General features: G+C 41.4%; 1 protein-coding gene across 1 annotated transcript in view; it reads right to left on the bottom strand.

The window, feature by feature from the left end:
* LOC126475003 (equilibrative nucleoside transporter 4) overlaps window positions 1–23,638 on the bottom strand; it is a 203,482-nt gene that overhangs the window by 161,642 nt on the left and 18,202 nt on the right. Inside the window, exon 6 of the mRNA XM_050102542.1 lies at window positions 6,511–6,734. Coding sequence (XP_049958499.1) covers window positions 6,511–6,734 — 224 coding nt within the window. The remainder of the gene's footprint in view (window positions 1–6,510; window positions 6,735–23,638) is intronic.

Here is a 23,638-nt window from a genome sequence, read left to right as displayed (position 1 = left end):
GGCACTTTAGAAAACTAAAGTCAGGGAAGAAAACTCCTTTTGGAAAGATTTTTGACGTGCAGCAACATTTATGTTGCATATTTTCATATTACGAAAGTATAAATTCGAATTCCACCAAACGCCGCATGTTATTTAGGGAACCACTGTAATCGAGATTGCGATGCGCTTTTGTAAGCCAGTCATAGTTCATGTCACGTGATCCTGCCAGACAATGACAGCGGATATTCAGACCACAGGACATGTGATGTAGTCAGCTAATAGCAACATCACTGTTAAGTAGTGCCGACACACAAACAGGAAAAGTTAATGTTTTAAATTAATGTACATAGTGTCACTACAAGAAAAGCAACGCTTTCACATATAATATTGGTCTCTAAGGTTAATAAGCTGCAAGAGAAGCTAAGCTTTCACATATAATGTTGATATTTTTTGCGCGTGTTACACTTTAGGATATATCATGCAAATGTGCCAGTAAAATTTTTAGCCAAGTCCAGTGACTTGTCCTCAAAGTTTTCCACATATAAATTAGCTAACACAGAGGGGAGAGAGAGCTTCCCGTAGCACTATATCAATTTGCTCATAATAACGACATGAATGTCTGATCTTCTGGGCTCGAAATACTTCTAAATGGCTTGTCATCAAACGCTCTGTGATTAACAAAATTCATTGTACAGTCTCGCAGATAGTTCAGTTTGCGTAAAAGGAAATTTACTTTGAAACTAATGCTTTTCAAACCACCATTTGCAATATTTTTCCGTGACCTGTTAGAAATAGGTTCGTTTCATTAGTCGTCAGAGAGCGACAGATAACAGGTGCCACCATGCTTTGTCTGCTGCTATGACACAGAAATCCCGTATGTTCGTACACGTAAAACATTAAAAGATCTTACATTATGTCACAAAAGAAAAACGACATCAGAGGATATTCCAAGAGCATCGGAATTTCGTGAACCATACTAAAATGGCACATTTAAAGTGCATACTTAAAGAGCACATTCGCATGTCCAGATTCCCAATGAACTAGGCCCCGACCTGATATTAAGCTTCTCGGTGTGGGTTTTGGGATGTAAATTTTCTTGGAGTGCCAATACTGTATTAACTCATTTTTGATTCTTTCTTATGGCATAATGCCATACGTGCTAGAAGATGAAAACATGCACTTGAAATTAGCCAATAAAGTGGAACTAAACACTTCATTTCAAACACATGGACTGCCACTGCATAGAAGATTGATAAAAAGCAAATTTATGTAGCAAACCGACAAAAATAACTTCATTGTTAATACTGCGCATATGTGAATCTAGCAGCTTGGGCGCGGCCTTACAATTTTCCCGGTTGCATCTAGCTGCTTGCTGTGACTGCTTATACAGCCAATAGCCACATTTATGTAGCCGGAAATGGGAGAAGGTACCACTCATAAGCCACTCAACTGCGTATGCGCATGAGCCCGCTCGGAACTGCTAAAACGAATCTAATGTAAACAGTTGTGACGTCATGCTCATCGGAGACAATTTGTTGTTACGAAGTATTGCATAGTCTTCCTGAAGCCTTTGACACATTTTGCTGTTGGCAAACGTTTGTATGAACACTGTGTTTTGTTGTTGTATATAGCACATTTCCTTTGCAATTTATGTTTAATTTTCCTTTTTTTCTCGTTCACATTTTATTGTTGCACTATTATTGTGCAGTAGCAGGATACAGTAATATCCTTTGTTAAAGTATCGATTCTTACCAGTCAAAATTACAAAAATTTAACTGAAAACTAAAACAACGGAAAATTCCCAGAATTCTAAAAAATTCCTGGGTTTTTCCCGGATGAAAAAATTCCCGGATCTCCCGGGTCGTATACACCCTGCATATGCAAAAACGGAAAACAAAGAAGTTCCTCATGAGGTATCAAGAGCCATACCGAGTTGTTGAAACCACATCTCCCATTTATATTAAGCTTCAGCTGCCAACTAGAACAACGATAGCACACCTTCGGCGGTTACAACCATTTAAGAGTTGCCCAGATGTTATTCCAGACGTGTCACAGGAAGGAAAGAGGAAGAAAGAGAGAGTGAAGAGATGCTAAGCACAGAGAAAACCAGGAAGATAGAGTACTGAATGAAGTACTGTATGCTTTGCGATCCAGAAAGTAGTAAAGTATTTGCAGAAGCAAAACATATAGAGCTCGAGGGGAGTGGGAATTTTAATCAATGGAGCTAAGTGTAACATAATAGGACCAATCTTCCACCTGCCAGCATCAGTTTCAGGAGTCACGCAATTGAATGTTACACAGCCACAGCTGTACTGGCCGGAAGCCACTTTAGAGTTTTTGCCAAGGCAGAATCTGACCTTGTTAAATCAAATTCTGGAGCCAGGTCTGTTGAGATCCATAAAACCAGTTCATTATAGATCAAGAGGGGCGCATATCAGCCGAACAGCTTGTGCAGTATAGAGAAAAGCAACGGCAAACAACATTCATTTTGAGAACCGCTGTGCCAAGTGTCATCGCAGCCTTAACTTTGTTATGTGTTGTTTTCTTTCTGATCAGGCGGAGAGCTAATTCCAAGTGGGAACCAAGGGTAGTCCAAGTCCCAGTGGATTGGATACCAAGGGCGTGAAACGAGTAGCTAAGGGGTTGATCGAGCAGTGGTCGCCAATAAGGAATTTTTACGTTTTGTTTCATGTCATGGTTTTAAGGGGCACTAGACCACATTTAAGTTTTCTAGTAGTACGGAAATATGTCATAGGTGACAACCCAAACAAGGTAAGAGCTAGTTAAGGGTCGTCCTGGGGACTGGGTCTTTCTGAAGAGGGGAATAATGTAGCGGCACTACCTTTTAGGATAGGGAAAGTTAGTTTTGTGCAACATTCTGAGCACAAGTCAGCTAGGTGCGGGCCGGATTGCAGCGAGTTACGCATACCAAAAGTTGCGAAGTAGAATAGAGGCCACAGGGCCATCAAATTGCTGAAAGAGTATATGTAGTGGTTTTGCATGTTGCAAATCACAGGCAGAAGGGGCCCACTGGCCAACCTAGCGTGTTATATGTATGTGACACGTAGCGGCGCATATGGCAAAACAGAGGCACACAGTCACGTATAATTAGCCTTCCAGTACATGGCAGATCGCTGTTTCGACCAACGTGGGGTCTGTAGCCAACCATCGGTGGGCCATTCCACGGCTCGCTACCATGGGCAGTTGTCCTGGCTTCCGATACATGCAGGGGGTCATCCTGAGGTGAGGGCCGCAGATTCGGACTCCAGATTGCAGGCGTTTGTTGTTGCCACGCAATCTTAGCCACGCAATCTTAGCCACGCCAGCGAGAAGCACGCAGTTGGCCGCCTGTGGCTCACACCGAGAAGCACTGAGTCAGCAGGGTCGCAGACTGCTGAGTCAACTGCCGGCATCCTGACGACGACGTAACTCTGCTGCCTTACAAGGCCGACTGACAGCAGTGCGTGTACGGGTGGCTGAGACAGCCATTCCACGCGAAGCCGTTTCGCAGACACTGAAGTGGCGTCCTCAGCATTTCGGGACCCAGTGATGCAGATCGAGAGGAACGGGGGCACTGTAGTTGGAAACAATAAATCACTTGGAAAGCTTGGCCAACTCTTAATACTGTGCCTTTTACCTCTCCCCACTACATTTAGTGTTGCTGTTACATTTGGTGGCAGAAGTTTCCACTACACAGGTGATCAGACAGGATGCTTGCATACATGTCACCTGCAGAGTCATGTCTAGACTTATCAGGGTCCCATATCATACTAACTGCAGATGCCCCACACCATTAGATAGCCTCCAACAGCTTGAATAGCCCCCAGGGATTCATGAGGTTGTCTCCATACCCGTTCACATCCATCTGCTCAATACAATTTGAAACAAGACTCATCTGACCAGATAACATGTTTCCAGTCACCAGCAGTCCAATGTTGGTGTTGACAGGCCCAGGCGAGGCATAAAGCTTTGTCTCATGCAGTCATCAAGGGTAAACGAGTGGGCCTTTGGCTCCAAAAGCCCATATCAATGATGTTTCACTGTATGATTCGCATGCTGACACTTGTTGATGGTCCAGTATTGAAATCCGTAGCAACCTGCAGAAGGGGTTGAGTTCTGTCACGCTGAACAATTCTCTTCAGTCGTCATTGGTCCCATTCTTGCAGGATCTTTTTCGGGCTGCAGCAATATTGGAGATTTGATGTTTTCCTGGATTCCTGATATTCACGGAACACTCATGAAATGGTCATATGGGAAAATCCCCACTTCATCACTATCTCAGATATGCTGTGTCCCATCACATGCACGTCAACTATAACACCACATTCAAACTTTGATAACCCGTCATTATAGCAGCAGTAACCAATGTAACAACTGCATCAGACCCTTGTCGTCATATGTAGGTGTTGCCAACTGCAGCACCATATTCTGCCTGTTACAAACAGTATATGATCAAAAGTATCTGGACACCTGGCTGAATATGACTTATAAGTTTGTGGCACCCTCCATCACAAATGCTGGAATTCAGTATGGTATTGGCCCACCCTTAGCCTTGGTGACAGCTTCCACTCTTGCAGGCATGCATTCAACCAGGTGCTGGAAGGTTTCTTTGGGAATGACAGCACATTCTTCATGAATTGCTGCACTGAGGAGAGGTATCGATGTCAGTCAGTGAGGACTGGCACAAAGTCAGCATTCCAAAACATCCCAAAGGTGTTCTATAGGATTCAGGGCAGGACTTCAGGCCAGTCTATCACAGGGGAGTTATTGTCGGGTAACCACTCTGCCACAGGCCGTGCATTATGAACAGGAGCTCGATCATGTTGAAAGAAGCAATTGCCATCTCCAAATTGCGTAACAGTGGGAACAATGTAGGCATGTGCTGTGATAGTGCCACAAAAAACAACAATGGGTGCAAGCCCCCTCCATGAAAAACACGACCACACCATAACACCAACACCTCCGAATTTTGCTGTTGGGACTACACATGCTGGCAGATGATGTTCACTGGACATTCGCAATACCCACACTCTGCCATCGGATCGCCACATTTTGTACCATGATTTGTCACTCCACACAATGTTTTTCAGCTGTTCAATCATCCAACGTTTATGCTCCTTACACCAAGTGAGGCGTCGTTTGGCATTTACCAATGTGATGTGTGGCTTATGAGCAGCCGCTCGGCCATGAAATCAAAGTTTTCTCACCTCCTGCCTATCTGCCATAGTACTTGCAGTGGATCCTGATACAGTTTGGAATTCCTATGTGATGGTCTGGATAGATGTCTGCCTATTACATGTTAGGACCCTCTTCAACTGTCGGCGGTCTCTGTGAGTCAACAGATGAGGTCAGCCTGTATGCTTTTGTGCTGTATGTGTCCCTCCACATTTACACTTCACTATCACATTGGAAGCAGTGAAAATCTCGTGTACAGACATTTGAGACAAGTGACACCCAATCACATGACCACATTTGAAGTCCGTGAGTTCCCTGGAGCATCCCATTCTGCTTTCTCACGATGTCTAATGACTACTGAGGTCACTGATACGTAGTAGATGGCAGTACAATGCACCTAATATGAAAAACGTATGTTTCTGTAGGTGTCTGGATACTTTTGATCACATAGTGTATCTCTGTATTTGAAGATGTGTGCCCTTACCAGTTTCTTTGGCACTTCAGTGTAGAAAGAGAATAAATAACACCACAGTGATAGACTGGTACTTCTGCAGACAACGGAAAAAATATGGTTTGGAAGCTAAGGAAACAATAATTAGAAATTGTAGTCAGAATAGAAGTAAAATGAAGTGAGAAGATGTCCAGGAATAGCACAAGTCGGAGAGGAATGACTGCAGCAGAATTTGAAATGGTGGTGGGTAATCTCAGTCTATGTCATGCAATACATGTGACCTGAACGTACTGTCCTGATAACATTTAAAAATCTTTGTGAATCTACAGAAAGGATGTAATGTCTACATTACATTTATGAATCACTCAATTTTGTATATCATTTTTATAGACTGACAAGATTATCAAGGTTTTCAGAAGAGCTTCTGTGAAGTTTGGAAGGTAGGAGATAAGGTACAGGCAGAATTGAAGCTGTGAGGATGGGTCACGAGTCGTGCTTGGGTAGCTCAGTCAGTAGAATGCCCACAAAAGGCAAATGCCCCGAGTTCGAGTCTCAGTCTGGCAAAAAGTTTTAATCTGCCAGGAAGTTTTTAAGATTTGATCTCATTTCAAATCTTATTTTTAAGCACCGGAAAACAATAACTGTTACCAGCATCTTGCTCTCGGGTCTGCGAAGGGTGCAGAGTAAACACCAGCAAATGCTACATGCCAGCAGCACCCTCCTGATAATTTTGAGCAGTTGCCTTGAGGAAATGTGAGATTTACAAAATTCGATCTGGTGACAGACTGGAGATACATACATTGAACACATCAGCCAGGAAAGCTTGAGTAGTAACAATTACATTATTATGACTGATATATTTGTCAAGAAGTAAACCATAAACATGAAAACATTGTCATACTTACCAAACCAACATCCTCTGTTGGCTCTAGCACAATCTTACGTGATTCTCTACAAAGAGTTATATAAAACTGTACAAAATCTGTCCTCTTAACCACCTGATGCAGTCCAAAGCACAATGCTATTATCGCCACTGACATCACAAAGAAGATAATAGTGTTCACGCGCTGATCATCTAGCAGCAACTTCGTTATAATGCGATTACTGGACACAAGAAATCCGGCTGCACCTGAAGAATCATTTACGACTGCAATAACATTTCCACAAAGATACAGGTGAAATAATTCAGTTATTAAGATAATGTTGAAAAAGTGACACACAAAAGAACTCACAATTTTAGTAGCACATTTGAGAACACTGTTTCCTGATCTATACTTTCCTGCAGATCTTAAATTATGAATTTAAGGAGTGTGCAATTGCTCCATTTAGTATTTTAATGTAAAAATCACCCAAAGAATCTAACCAACTGAGTAATAAGTTTCCAAATTGAACAGTTCTCAGGTATCCGACCAGGTAGCGTCGTAATTTCTCCTCAATATTTCGGCAGACTTACACGCTGCCATCTTCAGACAGACCCTATATATAGGGTGCTGAGAGGAACAGCACAGCATTTGTCAGGAACCACCTAAAGATGGCAGCGTGTACGTCTGCCGAAATATTGAGGAGAAATTACGACATTACCTGGTCGGATACCCGAGAACTGTTCAAATTAGAAATACACCGGGAAAACTTCAGATCACATATCAAGTTTCCAAATGTAGAATTCCATTTAACCAACACTAGAATTTTCAGACTTCCTTCAAACTTCACTCCTTTCTTAACTTATATTTACGGCCTGACCATATTTCTTCCTACTGTGTGGTCAGTCTGACTCACTGTTGTTCCCTTCATTCAGTTTTGTAGCCACTGTTTTACTTTTCCAGTAAACTCTACCCTACAATTGATAAAAACATTCTAAAGCCAAGATCGCACATTTTTAGCAAGTAAAATAGATCACTCCTTCTGTCGTCTCAAAATGAGAAAACTCAATCTGCCCTCCATTTCTTTCATACTTCTCACCTTGCCTCATTTTTCTGATTTATTGTTATAGATTTAATTTTTAAAAAATGCCACTGCCACCCACATGAATGCCATTACATCCCCCTCCCCTCTTTCTCTATTGTTTTCTGTTCATGATAAGACTAGTCTCGTCTTTCCTTTTCGAAACATGCCTTGGCAGCCCCTTCAATCTTCATTTCTCTGCCATAGCAATGCTGTCCTACTCCAGCTAATGAAGCAAGACTCAGAACTTATTTATAAATCCTGTCCCAGTCTTAGCACTGTAACTGCCTCTTTATGGTGCACATGGTTGACTTCAGCAAGTTATTTTTCAATAATGATACTGCAAACATTCCTGTGAATGTGTCTATCTAATAAAGCAGAAGAATTAAATGTATTAATAAGTCATGAATTAGAAGCTGTATTGAGAATGTGTCTTTCTGAGGGAAGTCTGAAAACTCTGGTATTGATGATAACATAACAAAATCAGTCTCCTTATAAAATTTCTTTTTGGCAGACTACTACTGTACACCTGGTGGTGCTTTATGTGAATAGCTATACCCACTAAGGATGTTCTAAAATCAAAAACATAGCAAATAGTGCCCTTTAGAGCAGAAAAATTGAGATTGCAGTAATATAAAATAAAGTCATGTAATGTATCATGGTAAATCTTACAATAATGACAACAAGTAAGATAGCCATGGACCAAATCCTGATTAACAAAGATAAATTCACTTGGTCTATGAGTGTATACAATGATTCAGTGACTATAAATCTTTAATACTTCTCATTCATTCATTCATCATGTTCTGTATATCCATAAGCAAGGGAAACCATCAGGGGCTGTGGAATAAGCCAAGGTATACATTAACAAAAAACATACTAACGGTAGAAGCTTTACCTGTACATTGTACAAACAACAAACCATCACTATACTATTATAGTATGTTGATAATTATTACTATTATTAATTAAAACACAATTTCATTCAGTTGTGATTAGTTTGAAACTAATAACTATCAACATACCGTAATATTATATGCAAGTGAGGGTGATAGGACTACAAAAATTGTAGACATCACTATACCAACACTAATAATTAAAAAAAAAAAGAAAAAAAAAAAAAAAAAGGTGGGGGGGGGGGGGGGGGGGGGGGGGGGGAAGCCTAAACACAGAGTGGTGTATTCCAGTTCACCAAGCAGCTAGGACAGTATTTCTACAAAAGGTACACATTTAATACTGGTTTTCTGTGCTCACTACTTCATCTATAATTCATAATGTGGTGTATTTTACCACCAAATGATTTTTGATGCTCTTGTGAACTCTGTAGATCATGTACCAAGTAAAAAATAATCTTTTCCTTATATTGTTAATATTAATATCAATAATGCAAGTATTCATTCCAATAACTCTGCGCACCTATAGGGGCACAGTTTGTGTGTGTGTGTGTGTGTGTGTGTGTGTGTGTGTGACCTCTAGCTAAAGAAATAATTTATTCAGAAATCTATAAGAACAAATTCTGTGTCTGTCTCTAAAAGCATATACATATAATAGGAAAATAGCTGGCAGAGACAAATAATTTAGGAGAAATGAGACCGCTCACTGAATAGCACAGCTGCTGGGTTGTCAACAGGCAAATCTACCAGCTTTCAGGTTGACTAAGGTGGATTGGGGGTTGTGCTGGGTGGGCAGATAATGGAGGGATGGCAGATGCATAGGCTAGGCATGTGATACACGGATAATGGAGCCTGTGGGGTGTGGCACATGATTGTAATGTGGAGATGTGGCTGGAAGGGGGTTACAAGACAGAAAGTGTTTAGCAGTGGGTATGGGAACATTGGGTTATTAATGGAGATTAGAACCAGAAGGGTTATGGGAGTGAATTACATTTTGCAAAGATAAGCCCCATCTGCATAGCTGAGAAAAGCTGGTGATGGAAGGAAGGATCCAGGTGGCCAGAGTTGTGAAGCAGACATTGAATTTGAGCATTTCAGCTGCATTTTGTGCCACTAGGTGGTCAACTTTCTTCTCGGTCACAGTTTAGCAATGGTTATTCATTCTGGTGGAAAGTTGGTTGGTTGTCATACTGACATAAAAAGCTGTGCAGTGACTGCAGCAAAGTTGGTGTAAGACATGGCTGTTTTCACCAATGGTCCTGCTTCTGATGGGGTACTGTAAACTCATGACAGGACTTGAGCAGGAAGTGCTGCAAGAGTGGATCGGGCAAGTCTTGCACCTGGGCCTTCCAGAGGGATATGATCTGTGTTGGGGCTGGAATATGTATAGAGATGGACCAGGATGTTGCTTAGGCTGGGTGGGCAATGGAAACCACTTTAGGAAGGAAGGTAATGATTTTGGATAAGATGTCCCTCATTTCTGGGCACAATGTTAGATAGCCAAAGCCTTGACGATGACAATCAACCAACTATCCACTGGAATCAGTGCCCACTGCCAAATGGTGGTCAATTACATTCTTGACAGCAGTTTGACAGTGGCCATTCATTCTAGCAGACAGCTGCTTGGTTGTCATTGCCATGGCTTGAGTTCAATGACTGCTTCACAATCCAGGCTATCTGGATCCTTCGCTTCACCACCAGCTCTTCTGAACTATGCAGATGGGAGTTATCCTTGCAACACATCCTTCCCTCCCTAACCCTCCTAGCCTTAACCTCTGTTAACAAATTGTACCCATACTCTCTACCAAACAGTTTCGCCTTCTTCTGACTTGTCATCTCCTCCCAATCCATGCCTCCACATCACCTTCATCATGTTCTGCACACTACTGACAAATACCAGTGAACCACATACCTAGTCTGTACACCTGTCACCCCTTTCTCACACATCCTTAGCCAACAAATCTCCTGCCTCCCTCTGAGAGCCATTAGCCGCACATCATCAACACCTGTTCCTGCCTCCTGCCATCTCCTCCTCTACCCTCCCCACCCAGCACAGCTCCCACCCCACCCTAACCCACCTGTGTGAAATGCATTCCCAATAATGTATGTCCAGCCAGTATAATGTAAGGGCACAGGTGTGTGTGTGTGTCTGTGTGTGTGTGTGTGTGTGTGTGTGTTTTTATACTCTAACTCAATAAAAGATTTATTCTGAATATTAGCGAGTGTTCTTTCCCTTTTCTTTGTGCCTGTTGATGACTCAGTGCTTCTGCTATTCACTGACCGTCCTCCTTTACACATAAATTATTTCCAAAAGCTTGTACTTATTCGTTAATTTGAGTCAGAGGTATACACAAAGGATTCTGTAATTTTACAGTTTCAGGTATGAAAATAGAAGGAGTTTATACTTACATGCAAATACAAAACTGCACTCAAACAACCTTTGTCCAGAAATGAGCAACTGCTACCGCATTTTCTTGTGAACTGAACAATTCCTCTTCTTTCCAAGAATTACAGTAACATAAGCAACGAGACAGATGTTTCATTTATGTACTTCTCCACATGCACAAAGTGTTGGCCCTTGCAAGTCTCCCCATTTCATTACGTTGTTCTTGGTTTTGTGATGCCCATTCATAGCCTGGTCAGTGATCTACACATTTGGTCCAGTCAAAGTTGACTCTGGCAGGTAAGTGTTCTCCTGGCTTTACCCACAATTGAGGATGATTTATTTTGGCTGCCCATACTTTTTGTCTGGCTTTCTTGGCTGACGTATTTAGTAAAGATGTTGACTGTAAAAAAAAGCACTTCCTAAATTTCAGTCTGTGCCTTATTTCCTGCAGTGGATGTAACTCAATTTCTTTAACTTTCTTTCTTTTGTCATTTGCAGCTACTTTCTGGTGTGTGTCAGGAGCAGCAACACCCGCCACGCTGTACAATTTATAAACAGTAATTAGCCTTGCAATTTCGTTAAGATCTGTGTTATTTCTTTCATGTGAACAGATTTATATCACATTGGGCAGGGTTATTCACCAGTTGAGAAACAAAGTGTCATAGCAAAAGTACAGATCACTTATGGTTGGGTACTCCAATTACTACCAACTAGTTTCCAGATGACGATGTTTCAAGCTGACATCTTATGTTTAGCATCAAAGCAGTGCTGCTGGTAAGTGAGTGATCTGTCTAAGGTAACTGCAAGATATTTGAGTGTATAACAATGCTCCAGATCAATGCCTTCCCAAATCACTTTCAAATCCAGAAGCATTGTAGTGATCATCAATTTTTATCTCATAATATTTATTGATCTGAGGGGATCGTTTTTCTAGCTGTTTCTTAACTCTCCAAAAGTGGACAAAACTGTTTGTCAATTAGGCAAATTAAAGTAAGTACTAGATTTGATTATAGCCAGATGAGAAAATTCTACACAATTTCAGGTAATAGTAGTCCTACATTTTGATAATGTAAACACTGTGCATTACCATTCAACCAACAATAGTATAATGCAAGCAGATGATAATCTCCATGTAGCCATGTTTGCAGGTTATTTTCAATGCGGAAGACGAGGCTGTATTACTATTTTGAAGTCATAATGACTTGCGATTTGAAGCATATATGTATCACACAAGTTAAAGTTGGGCTCATAGTGTAGCTATTGTGCACACCATACAGGATTTAAAGCTGGGTCTTCTGCTTACTAGGCAGATCCGTTGACCACTACACCATCCAGACAACAGTTATCACTACTGCACAGACTGCTCTATCATGCCTCCTTTCAGACTCAAATTCTCAGCTTACACCTACTCACTACTGATGTAGTGTCCCTGCTCATTAGCCTCAACACTCACAGCATCTTCCCATAAAAGTTTGAGCTTGGAGTGCTTCTGCACAAAAGGGATCATTGGCCATCATTGCCATAATTATGTATGTGATGTCTATTCTTTTGCACTTGTCTAAAAGAACAGACTCCATGTCGTGCAGCCACTATGAATCAAGACACAAAGAAATTAAAGACATTAGCTGCCAGTAGGCATTGAGCCTTTACTGACAGACAATATCCTATCCAGCTCATCCATAAACATATCTCCTGTGCTATCATCCAGTGCACATTTCTCTCAACGCTGTAGTTGGGAGTTGTGTCTCCAGTATATCCTGCATTTTCACAGTCCTGCTGGCCAAAATCTCTGCTAATCTGTTTCCCACTGGCTCACGTTACCTGTTCTCTTTCCTCTTCTGTTCACACCACTTCTTCCCCATTTAGACTGTGTAGTGCCTTCCCTCACCACTCTTCCTACCTTTCTTCCAAACCACGCAAGCACTCTCGCTCTCTCGCCCCTTTGCCAGCCCCCCCCCCCCCCCTCTCTTCTCTTCTCCTCTCTCTCTGTCTCCCTCTTCAACTCCACTTTCCCCTCCTCTCCTCCCCTCCCTTCCCCTCTTCATCTCTCTCAAATGCTCTACCCTCCACCTTTGTCTTGCTGTATGCCTGGTGAGTCATTAGTCCTTACTTACCTTCTCCCCATCTCCATCTGCCCAAGCAATTGCTCTCAAGTACTGATAATCAATAATCATTCTGAAACTTCCTGGCAGATTAAAACTGTGTGCCTGACTGAGACTCGAACTCGGGACCTTTGCCTTTCGCGGGCAAGTACTCTACCAACTGAGCTACCGAAGCACGACTCACGCCCGGTACTCACAGCTTTACTTCTGCCAGTACCTCGTCTCCTACCTTCCAAACTTTACAAAAGCTCTCCTGCGAACCTTGCAGAACTAGCACTCCTGAAAGAAAGGATATTGCGGAGACATGGCTTAGCCACAGCCTGGGGGATGTTTCCAGAGCACTTGCCCACGAAAGGCAAAGGTCCCGAGTTCAAGTCTCAGTCGGGCACACAGTTTTAATCTGCCAGGAAGTTTCATATCAGCACACACTCCGCTGCAGAGTGAAAATCTCATTCTGGAATAATCATTCTCATTGCGGGAGTGTGCAATCGGGTGTATGTGTGGTCATGTGGGTTAATCTATGGACTTTTACTACAGAAAGAGCAAGAGCTCAAAAGCTACTGTGAATACTTTTTTCTGTTATGTCTTTTTATGTACAATGTATCATTCTGCTATAGGTGAGTGGTTGCTTTTCCTTTCCCTTATTTTACACACTTTTCCAACAAAAAGCTCTATCCACATCACCAGAAGTAGTGTTCTGCCACCCACCCAGCACACAGAATATAAATTTGTAAACAGCAGCAGACATTATCAGTACATTTACAAAGCTGCCAGGACTTATTTCTGCATTGTACATATGACACTATAAGCAATTAATGCACTGAAAATCCAGTTGCAACAAAGTTTCTTGCATTTTGTTGCAGAGAGATTTGAAATGGAACAAACATGTACTGACTATGTGCCTAGATGTTGCCATAATTTTTAGATCTGATGATGGCAGTAGAGCCACAACTGGTTATCAATTTTAATACAGCAGCATTAGACCAAGATATTGCCTTTTATAATATATTGTTCCTTATACACTAAAGCATCAAAGAAACTGGTACAGGCATGTGTATTCAAATACAGAGATATTTAAACAGGCAGAATGAGGTGCTGCAGTCGGCAGTGCCTACATAAGACAACAAGTGTCTGGTGTTATTAGATTGGTTATTGCTGCTACAATGGCAGGTTATCAAGATTTAAGTGAGTTTGAACTTGGTGTTATAGCCAGCGCATAAGCGATGGAACACAGCATCTCTGAGGTAGCAGTGAAGTGGGGATTTCCCATATGATCATTTCACAAGTGTACTGTGAATATCAGGAATCCGGTAAAACATCAAATCTCCGACATTATTGCGGCAAGGAAAAGATCCTGCAAGAATGGGACCAATGACAACTGAAGAGAATCTTTCACTGTGATAGAAATGCAACCCTTCCACAAACTAATGCAGATTTCAATACTAGGCCGTCAACAAGTGTCAGCATGCAAACCATTCAGTGAAACATTATCGATATGGACTTTTGGAGCAGAAAGACCACTCGTTTAACCTTGATGACTGCATGACACAAAGCTTTATGCCTTGCTTGGGCCCGTCAACACTGACATTGGACTGCTGATGACTGGAAACATGTTGCATGTCGAATCTCATTTCAAATTGTATGGGGTGGATGGATGTGTAAGGGTATGGAGACAACCTCATGAATCCATGTACCCTGCATGTCAACAGGGGACTGTTCAAGCTGGTGGAAGCTCTGTAATGGTGCAGGGCATGTGCAGTTGGAGTGATATGAGACCCCTGATACATCTAGATACAACTCTGACAGATGACACATACGTAAGCATCCTGTCTGATCACCTGCATCCATTCCTGTCCATTGTGCATTCCAACGGACTTGGGTAATTCCAGCAGGACAATTTGACACCCCATGCATCCAGAATTGCTACAGAGTGGTTCCAGGAACACTCTTCTGAATTTAAACACTTCCGCTGGCCATCAAACTTGCCAGACATTAACATTATTGAGTGAATCCTGGATGCCTTGCAACATGCTGTTCAGAAGACATCTCCACCCTCTAGTACTCTAACAGATTTATTGACAGCCCTGCATGATTCAAGGTGTCAGTTCCCTCCAGCAGTACTTCATACATGCCACATCATGTTGCGGCACTCCTGCATCCTCGCGTGGGCCCTACACAATATTAGGCAGGTGTACCAGTTTCTTTGGCTCTTCAGTTTATAAATACAACACCTTGTACCTGCAGTGATCTTTGAAAGTCATAAATGTAAGCAATCCCAGTTTACTGCTTGCTACGACAATTTTTTTGCATATCTCAAATATTGGTCCTTAATCCGGGAAACTTTGCAGCAGTTCATGAGGTTGTCAGAACCCAAAACAGAGCCATTAGAATTCTTACAGGTGGACACAGATATATAGTTATGTATTCCATTGTTTAAAATACTGAAACTGCTATGATTGCCTTACATTTATATCATCACATAATAATGTATATCAATAACATAATGTAATGGGGGATGATTGTGATATGAGGAAAAATGGTAAAATAGTGCAACAATACAAGATTAAAAGGAAACTTGCATGGTATAGCAAGTAACATAAATTTGTGTCAGTAAGGTACATGCTGTACAGGAATTAAACTTTTCAACAAAGTGCCACAAAACATAAAATATATAGTAAATAACATTGGTTTTGGAATATCTACTAGGGCAGTGGTTTCCAACCTTCCTTAGACCACCACCCCAGAGTATGGATTCTAAAACGCATTTTTTAAGAGCTATAAGCACTACTTTAAATTTGTTGGTGATATGAGTGTGTATAATAATATTTAGCTAGCATAGACTATTAACTGGACAAGGGTTCCAAACCATTAGTCAAAGATCATAATGAAGACTCAATATGAACAACAGCAATAGTAAGCTACACTTGACAAACATGAACATCAAAAATAAAAAATGAAATCAAAGTAGCTACCACAAAGCACAGGACCATATAGAAAATTAATAATCTTGGCAGTATCAGCATTCATGTTACAGTCAGTCTGCACATCTAAAACAGTTTTGCATATTATTGGATGCCAACAGAACATATAATACGGATGATGGAGAGGCATCTCGGCAAATTAGTAACAGGAGGAGAGCACAAACTGGATGACAACTAGTTATTTGTTTATAACAATATTGTAATATTTAAAAAATACATTTACCATCTTCAAGGGCAAGGCAATTAGATTCAGGCTGATTATAAATATATTTCTCTTAACCTATGACACTTTTTAATAATTGAATATCACTCCTAGCAAATTTAAACATTTCTGAATACTGAATGCTTTCGTAGTTCACTGTCACCTAGAGTTCTACCTTCATTAAATCTGTCAAACATCTGTTTCTTGTGTCACACCAGTTTGTGGCATAATCACCATCTTTGTTCACACTGCTGCTAAGGTAATCTCAATGATTGCTGAACTCCCCAGAAAAGTAACCTACACAAAGTTAGTTAGTTACATGTTCCATGGATTATTTTGCACAATAGATCATAATGCTGTGGAATGAGTCATTTTACATTCACATTGCAAATTAATTTCTACATATGGTTACATTATGAATATTTCTAAGAGCTTCTCTCTCTCTCTCTCTTTTCAAAAAGAAAAACGATATACAGATATTAGTAGTTCCTACACACCACCTTTTACACATTACTGTAACAGAAATTCTTCTACAGAATTGAAGGAGTTGTTGTCAAGGTGAAACTTTATCAGTTTCTTATCAAATTTTACTATGTTGCCTTCAGACATTTATATCAGTGGATAAGCGATCAAAAATTTTTGTTGCAGCATTGTGCACCCGTTTTTTTGGTAAAGACAACCTTAATATGGGGTAATGAATGTCATTTTTACTTCTGGTATTGTAATTGTGTACCTCATTGTTCCTTTTGACCTGCAGTCAGAATGCCTCACTCATGAAACAGATGTCTACAAGATGATCATGGGTGAACACCACAAACAGTATAACCCCGCTTTTACTTTCCCGGAATTAACGTTTTCCCGCCGTTTACGATATTTTTTATACGTCCCGTCAAATTTCCTATGCCCACAATGTTAATTTGCACCTGATTTTGCGTCATCATAATTATAATTTTCCCGCGATTTACGCATTACGGAAAAATGTCTGTGGAGAAAATATGATGCTTGCATAATGTTAGCCGTCCAGTAGTATTTACAGATATTAAGTGGTTAAGTTTCTTGGCATCAGGGCACTCTATTCATCGGATTTGAACGGGTAAGCGAGTAAAAGTTGTAACAATTCGTGCATATTTCCCGCCGCTCCCTAGCTCTACGTGGGCTAGTGGCTGATGGGAGTAACTAGTTTCGTTCGAGTGAAGATATTATGACCAATCACAACCATTTTCAAACTGTCTCTGCTGCGCAAATGTAGTTTCGTGATTGTTGTGATCATCGTGACACCTTTGTCGAAGGATATTTATTGTGTTACGGCTTATGGCCACGTGGAGCGATATTTGACACCGTCATTCGCGTTGTGTTGCTGTTACTCAAATGTTTTAAGTGTAAACAGAGTGCCGGTTATGTATTGTATTCATGCTGAGCAAAACGTATTTCGAGAATTTATTCTCGTTGTCAAGCGAAGCATTTACGTATGTATTTTTTGTTATGTTACATAAACAAACAATGTGAGTGATAGTTTACATGTGTGTGTGGTTTCCCACATAACTGATGAGGCACAGTACCTGATAACCTCAAAAAGACGAGTACAGTGCAAGAGACGCAGGATAACACATATTCAAACACTATACAAAATTCTTATTTACGTATTTGCACTTGACAACGAGAAAAAATTATCGAAGCGCGTCATGCTAAGCATGAAAAACACGTAACTAGTGCAGTATTTCAATATGTAAATAATGAATGACAGCTAAAGGCTTTCCAAAAACATCGATTATGATGTTTTAAATTAAAAATTCTCGAAACGCGTCGTTAAGCATGGCTCTGAGCAATATGGGACTTAACTGCTGAGATCATCAGTCCCCTAGAACTTAGAACTACTTAACCTAACTAACCTAAGGACAAAGACAGATCCATGCCCGAGGCAGGATTCGAACCTGCGACCGTAGCGATCGCGCGGTTCCAGACTGTAGCGCCTAGAACCACTCTGGCCGGCCGTTAAGCATGACAAAATACGCAACAAATGCAGTGTTTCGGTATTTAAATAATGAATGACAGCTGCAGGCTTTTCAAAAACATCGATTATGACGTTTGAAATTAAGTCAAACGTTTCCACTTCCCAGACAGTTACCAATTCCAGTTACACCAGCGGTTTTTATTAGATAATAAACCATTATTAGATAATAAAAATGTTCCTGACAAGCCTTTTGATGCCTGTTATGTACATACATCATACATAAAGTGCAAGGGGGGTATCCTATACGTAACTTTTACAGCTTAAAACATTATTTCCCACCTTTTACATTTTTCCACATTTTACACCATTTTTTTAAGTCCCTTGAAAAGTGTAAAAGCGGGGTTTCACTATATTATTCTTACAGCACATTTTTGGGCAATGAAGTCATTCATGTGGACAGACAGCTTGTTGGCTTTCATGCCCATATAGAATGCAGCAGATTGGTTGCAGCTTAGCTTGTAGATCACATGACTGGTTTCACAGGTTGCCCTGCCTTTGATAGGATAGGTGATGTTAGTGATCGGACTGGAGTAGGTGGTGGTGGAAAGATAAAGCATGCTGTGGACAAAGGCTCTGCCACTGTTGTTTTTAACCACAAGGATTATCTGGCAGAAGGGCTCCACCAGCTGTCAGATACTTCCATTCACAAACCTTGCCATTGATCCCATTCCAGAAATCTAGCTGGATCTCCAATCACTACTCAAATCCTTAGGCCCATCCCAGAACTTCCCCCAGGAGTCCATCTCTCTACTCACCCCTACCACTCCCCGCACTCCTACCTTCTACATGCTTCCTGAAGTCCATAAACCTAACCAGCCAGGATGCCCCATTGTGGCCAGTTACTGGGCCCCAACTGTGAGAATCTCTGCTCTCGTAGACCAACACCTTCAACCCAGAACCTATCCTCGTATATAAAAGATACCACCCATTTCCTCCACTGATTCTCCTCAGTTCCTGTCCCTTTACCACACAGTGCCCTGTGCATCACTATTGATTCTACCACCCTATACACTGACATTCTTAACGCCCATGGCCTTACTGCTATTGAATACCACCTTTCCTAACACCCAACGGATTCCAAACCAACAACCTGCTTCCTAGTCGCCATAACCAACTATATCCTTGCTCACAATTACTTCTCATTTGAAGATATTAGCTACAAACAAATCTGGAGTATGGCTATGGGCACCTGGATGGCTCCATGCTATACCAACCTATTAATGGGGCATCTAGAGGAATTCTTCCTAAAAACCCAGAATCATAAACTCCTAACCTGGTTCAGATTCATGATGACAACTTTGCGATCTGGATAAAGAGTGTGGACACACTATCCACATTCCTCCAGAACCTCAACAACTTCTCCCCCATTTGCTTCACCTGGTCCTACTCAACCCAAGAAACCACCTTCCTAGATGTTGACCTCCACCTCAAAGATGGCTACATCAGTACCTCTGTCCATATCAAACTTACTAACCACCAGCAATACCTCCATTTCGACAGCTGGGGACTTCTTGGTATGGAACAGGTGTGTTCCATACCAAGAAGTCCTTTCTGTACAGCCTAGCCACCTGTGGTCGGTGCATCTGCAGTGACGAGCAGTCCTTCTCAAAATATACCGATGGTCTCACTGAAGCCTTCACAGACCACAATTATCCTCCCAAGCTTGTACAAAAAGAGATCTCCCATGCCGTATCTCTCCAGTCTCTCACCATCTCCCAAAGCCCCACCATCTGGCCACAGAGGAGCATTTCCCCATAACTCAGTGTCACCCAGAACTGGAGCAAATGAATTATATTCTTCGCCAGGGTTTTGACTACCTCTTGTCATGCCCTGTAATGAGAAATATCCTGCCCACTATCCTTCCCCCCCCCCCCCCCCCCTCCCATAGTGGTATTCCGCGTCCACCGAACCTACACAACACACTCGTCCATCCTTCACAAACCCTGCTCCCAACCCCTTACCTCATGGCTCCTACCCCTGTAACAGACCTAGATGCAAAACCTGTCCCATAGATCCTCCCACCACCACCTACTCCAGTCCGATAATATATCCCATCAAAGGCAGGGCTATCTGTGAAACCAGTCATGTAGTCTACAAGCTAAGCTGCAACCACTCTGCTGCATTCTATGTGAGCATGACAACCAACAAGCTGTCTGCCTGCATGAATGGCCACCGACAAACTGTGGGCAGGAAACAAGTGGACCATCCTGTTGCTGAACACACTGCCAAACATGACATCCTTCATTTCAATGACTGCTTCACAGCCTGTGCCACATGGATCCTTCCCACCAACATCAGCTTTTCTGAATTGCGCAGGTGGGAACTTTCCCTGCAATAGATCTTATGTTCCCGTAACCCTCCTGGCTTCAACCTCTGTTAGTCACTGTCCTCACCCATCCAGCCCCTTCCCTGTCCCCATTCTAGCACTACACAGCTATCATTCCACCATCACGCCCAGTCTTTTTACTTCTCTCCTTTTCCACTACTCCCCCCCCCTCCCCCCCCCCCACCACTCCCCTGCCCTACGTCTAACCTGCAGCACTTCTCTGTCCACCACCCCCACCATACTATCCCTCCCCCTCCTTGCCCCAGCCGCCTCCTCACCCCCACCCAGTCGCTACTCCCATCATGCACTAGTGCTGCTGCTCATAGTGTGGTTTCAGTTGCCTGAGACTGCAGTTTGTGTGTGTGTGTGTGTGTGTGTGTGTGTGTTGTTGACAAAGGCCTTAATGGCCGAAAGCTTTATTTGTTGTGTCTATCTGTGACTCAGCATCTCTGCTATATTGTGAGTAGCAACTTCCCTTTTCATAACATTGTTATTATTCTTAAAAATGTTTGTCCTGGAGTCATTAATTATTTTAAACAATTTCCACTGAGGGGTATCTATACTGTAGGGTGCTATGTTATTTATCTTAACTAACTGTGCATCATGATCAGAGAGAGTATTTGTTACTGCATAAACAGTTATCTTCTTGCTTTGAGCTTCATCAAAGAAAATATTATCAATTAGGATCCTACTGTCTTTATCCACTCTCATTGGAGAATTAATTACTGAGGTTGGATTGGAGGATCCAAGTAAGGTTTCCAGATAATTTTTTCTGTCAGAATCTCTTAGAAAATCTATATTGAAGTCACAGTAAGGAATCCAGGTTCCTCATAAATAGTTCAAAATTTCCCTGTGGGGATCTATAACCCACAATTAGAAGGGAAAATTTTTTCAGCATTAATTCACAAGAACACACTTCTATGTGCTGATCACTACAAAATCTACTTGTCTCAGCGTTTTTGAACTTGTGTTCCATCTTAATGTATATAATAATTCCTTTTCCCATGTAATTTCTGCATAAATAAGCTGCAATACCGTAATCTTTTATATGTATCTTATCTAACCCAGTGAATTTTCCAAGCAGAGAAGTTCTTCTACGTTACTACTCAATCCTCTAATATTTTGATGAAATAAGCTAAACTTTTCTGTGCATTATTAAATATTTTGAGGCATGTTTCATTATTTTCACTTTTTTCAAAATGGATGATTCTAAACCAAAAAGGGTGTCACCGTGACATCAGTAACTTCAGGGATCTTGGTACGTGTGATGGTGGCCCACCATACTATTATCTGCAAGGAGTTCAGCCAACCTATCTTCCCCTCTCCTATTCAGGTGTAGACCATGTCTGGCATACCGTATATACTCGAATCTAAGCCGCACTTGAATCTAAGCCGCACCTGGAAAATGAGACTCGAAATAAAGGGGGAAAAAAAAAATCCCGAATCTAAGCCACACCTGAAATTTGAGACTCGAAATTCAAGGGGAGAGAAAAGTTTTAGGCCGCACCTCCAAATCGAAACAAAGTTGGCCCATTGTAATATGAGACACAATTCAGTTCGAATGAAAGATGATACAGCTATAGTGGTTTGGTTCGAGTCGTAAGCTTTGCAGTTTGGTTCGAGTCGTAAGCTTAGCAGTTATGCTTTACCAGATAGCCATTGCTATGCGTCAGGCGCTCCGTCCGTATTTATACGGGTACCCATCCTTTTTCACGTGCTTCATCTGGTTTGAATCGACTGCTTATTTTGCTTCGAACTGATAAGTGCCGTTTTCTTTGTTATAGGTGTTTACGTCACTCTAAGCTGAAAATGCATGGAAGAAGAAGAAGGTGGTATCATCTCATTAGCGAAACAATGCCAAGAGATTGCTATTTGTTCTTACGTACACTGCTGCTTTCTTTGATAATGATCAACAAGAACCGAATAATAGACTGCGTATGATAGAACATGTTCTGAACGAGAGTTAGGCGAAAATTTTTCTCCGTTTGAAAATCTTTGCGGCCGCTTCTTTAGTACATCAAATTCTGCACAGAAACTAGTCATCTTAGATTTAAAAATCTAGTCAGTTGCCGTGCTTCATTTCTGACTTTATCACTATTAGGCACAAGAATAATACGAATATAAACATGACACGATACGTATATTCTTCCGCGTTTGCTGTTGTCTCACTCTAGTTTCGTAGTTTATTAGGCAGACAGGATTTAAATGAGATAGCAGAAAACAAGAAAGAATACATGGCAAAAGTTTATATTCGTATTATTCTTATGGTGAAGAGAATCCTGCATGTGATTCACATTTCATCAGGGTCTTATTAGCAGCTGTCTCTTCTCACAGGTAGGAAAAAATTCAGAACGTAGAGTTGGCCATATTGACAAACATCCCTAGTCTTGCCAGTCAGATTTTCGTAGAACATTGAAATTCTGCTTCATTCGAAGATGAACAATACGGAATTTGTATTTACTTCGTTGGATAATGTATGAAAATGCAGTGGTCGAAACTCGAGGCGGAGAAAAAAAAAAAGCTCGTCTTCCACTTTTTTTTTTAAGTGACGCATAGATTTTGGCGCCAGTATTTATCTCTGTGCCTACAAAGCATGCCTGTGTAGCGCTACATATATTTGACGGCAGAAGTTATTTGTGGCGGCGCCTACCAACATTTTTCAGAACTTCCGCTTGCTTTGCACTCGATTCTAAGCCGCAGGCGGTTTTTTGGATTACAAAAACCGGAAAAAAAGTGCGGCTTAGATTCGAGTAAATACGGTATTTCCATCTCACAATTGTAGCAACTGGCACTGCACTCATAAGAGATATCACTTCAGTCAAGAGCACCGCAGCAGCAGCCTAAGCAGGTCTAATACTTCCATTCATTTCCTTGTTGACCAGTCTGGTGAGGCAGTTGAGGATAGCAAAACAAAATTCTAAGTTTTAAAGCTCACACTCAAGAATCAATCACACAGAAGAATTGTACAACCATACCATCATTTGATCATCGGACAAACTCCCATATGGGCGATGTAATAATAAGCATCCCTGGCATACAGAAACAACTGAAAGATTTGAAAGCAAATAAAACACCAGGTCCGGATAGAATCCCAATTTAGTTTTACCAGGTTCTCTATGGCACTGGTCCTTTACCTAGCTTGCATTTATCGTGAATCTCTAACTCAACACAAAGTCCCAAGCTATGGGGGG

This window comes from Schistocerca serialis, chromosome 4 (genome assembly GCF_023864345.2).
Source record: "Schistocerca serialis cubense isolate TAMUIC-IGC-003099 chromosome 4, iqSchSeri2.2, whole genome shotgun sequence".
NCBI classification, from domain to species: domain Eukaryota; kingdom Metazoa; phylum Arthropoda; class Insecta; order Orthoptera; family Acrididae; genus Schistocerca; species Schistocerca serialis.
Note: the sequence above shows the minus strand (reverse complement) of the source record. Positions and strands in the feature narration are given on the sequence as shown.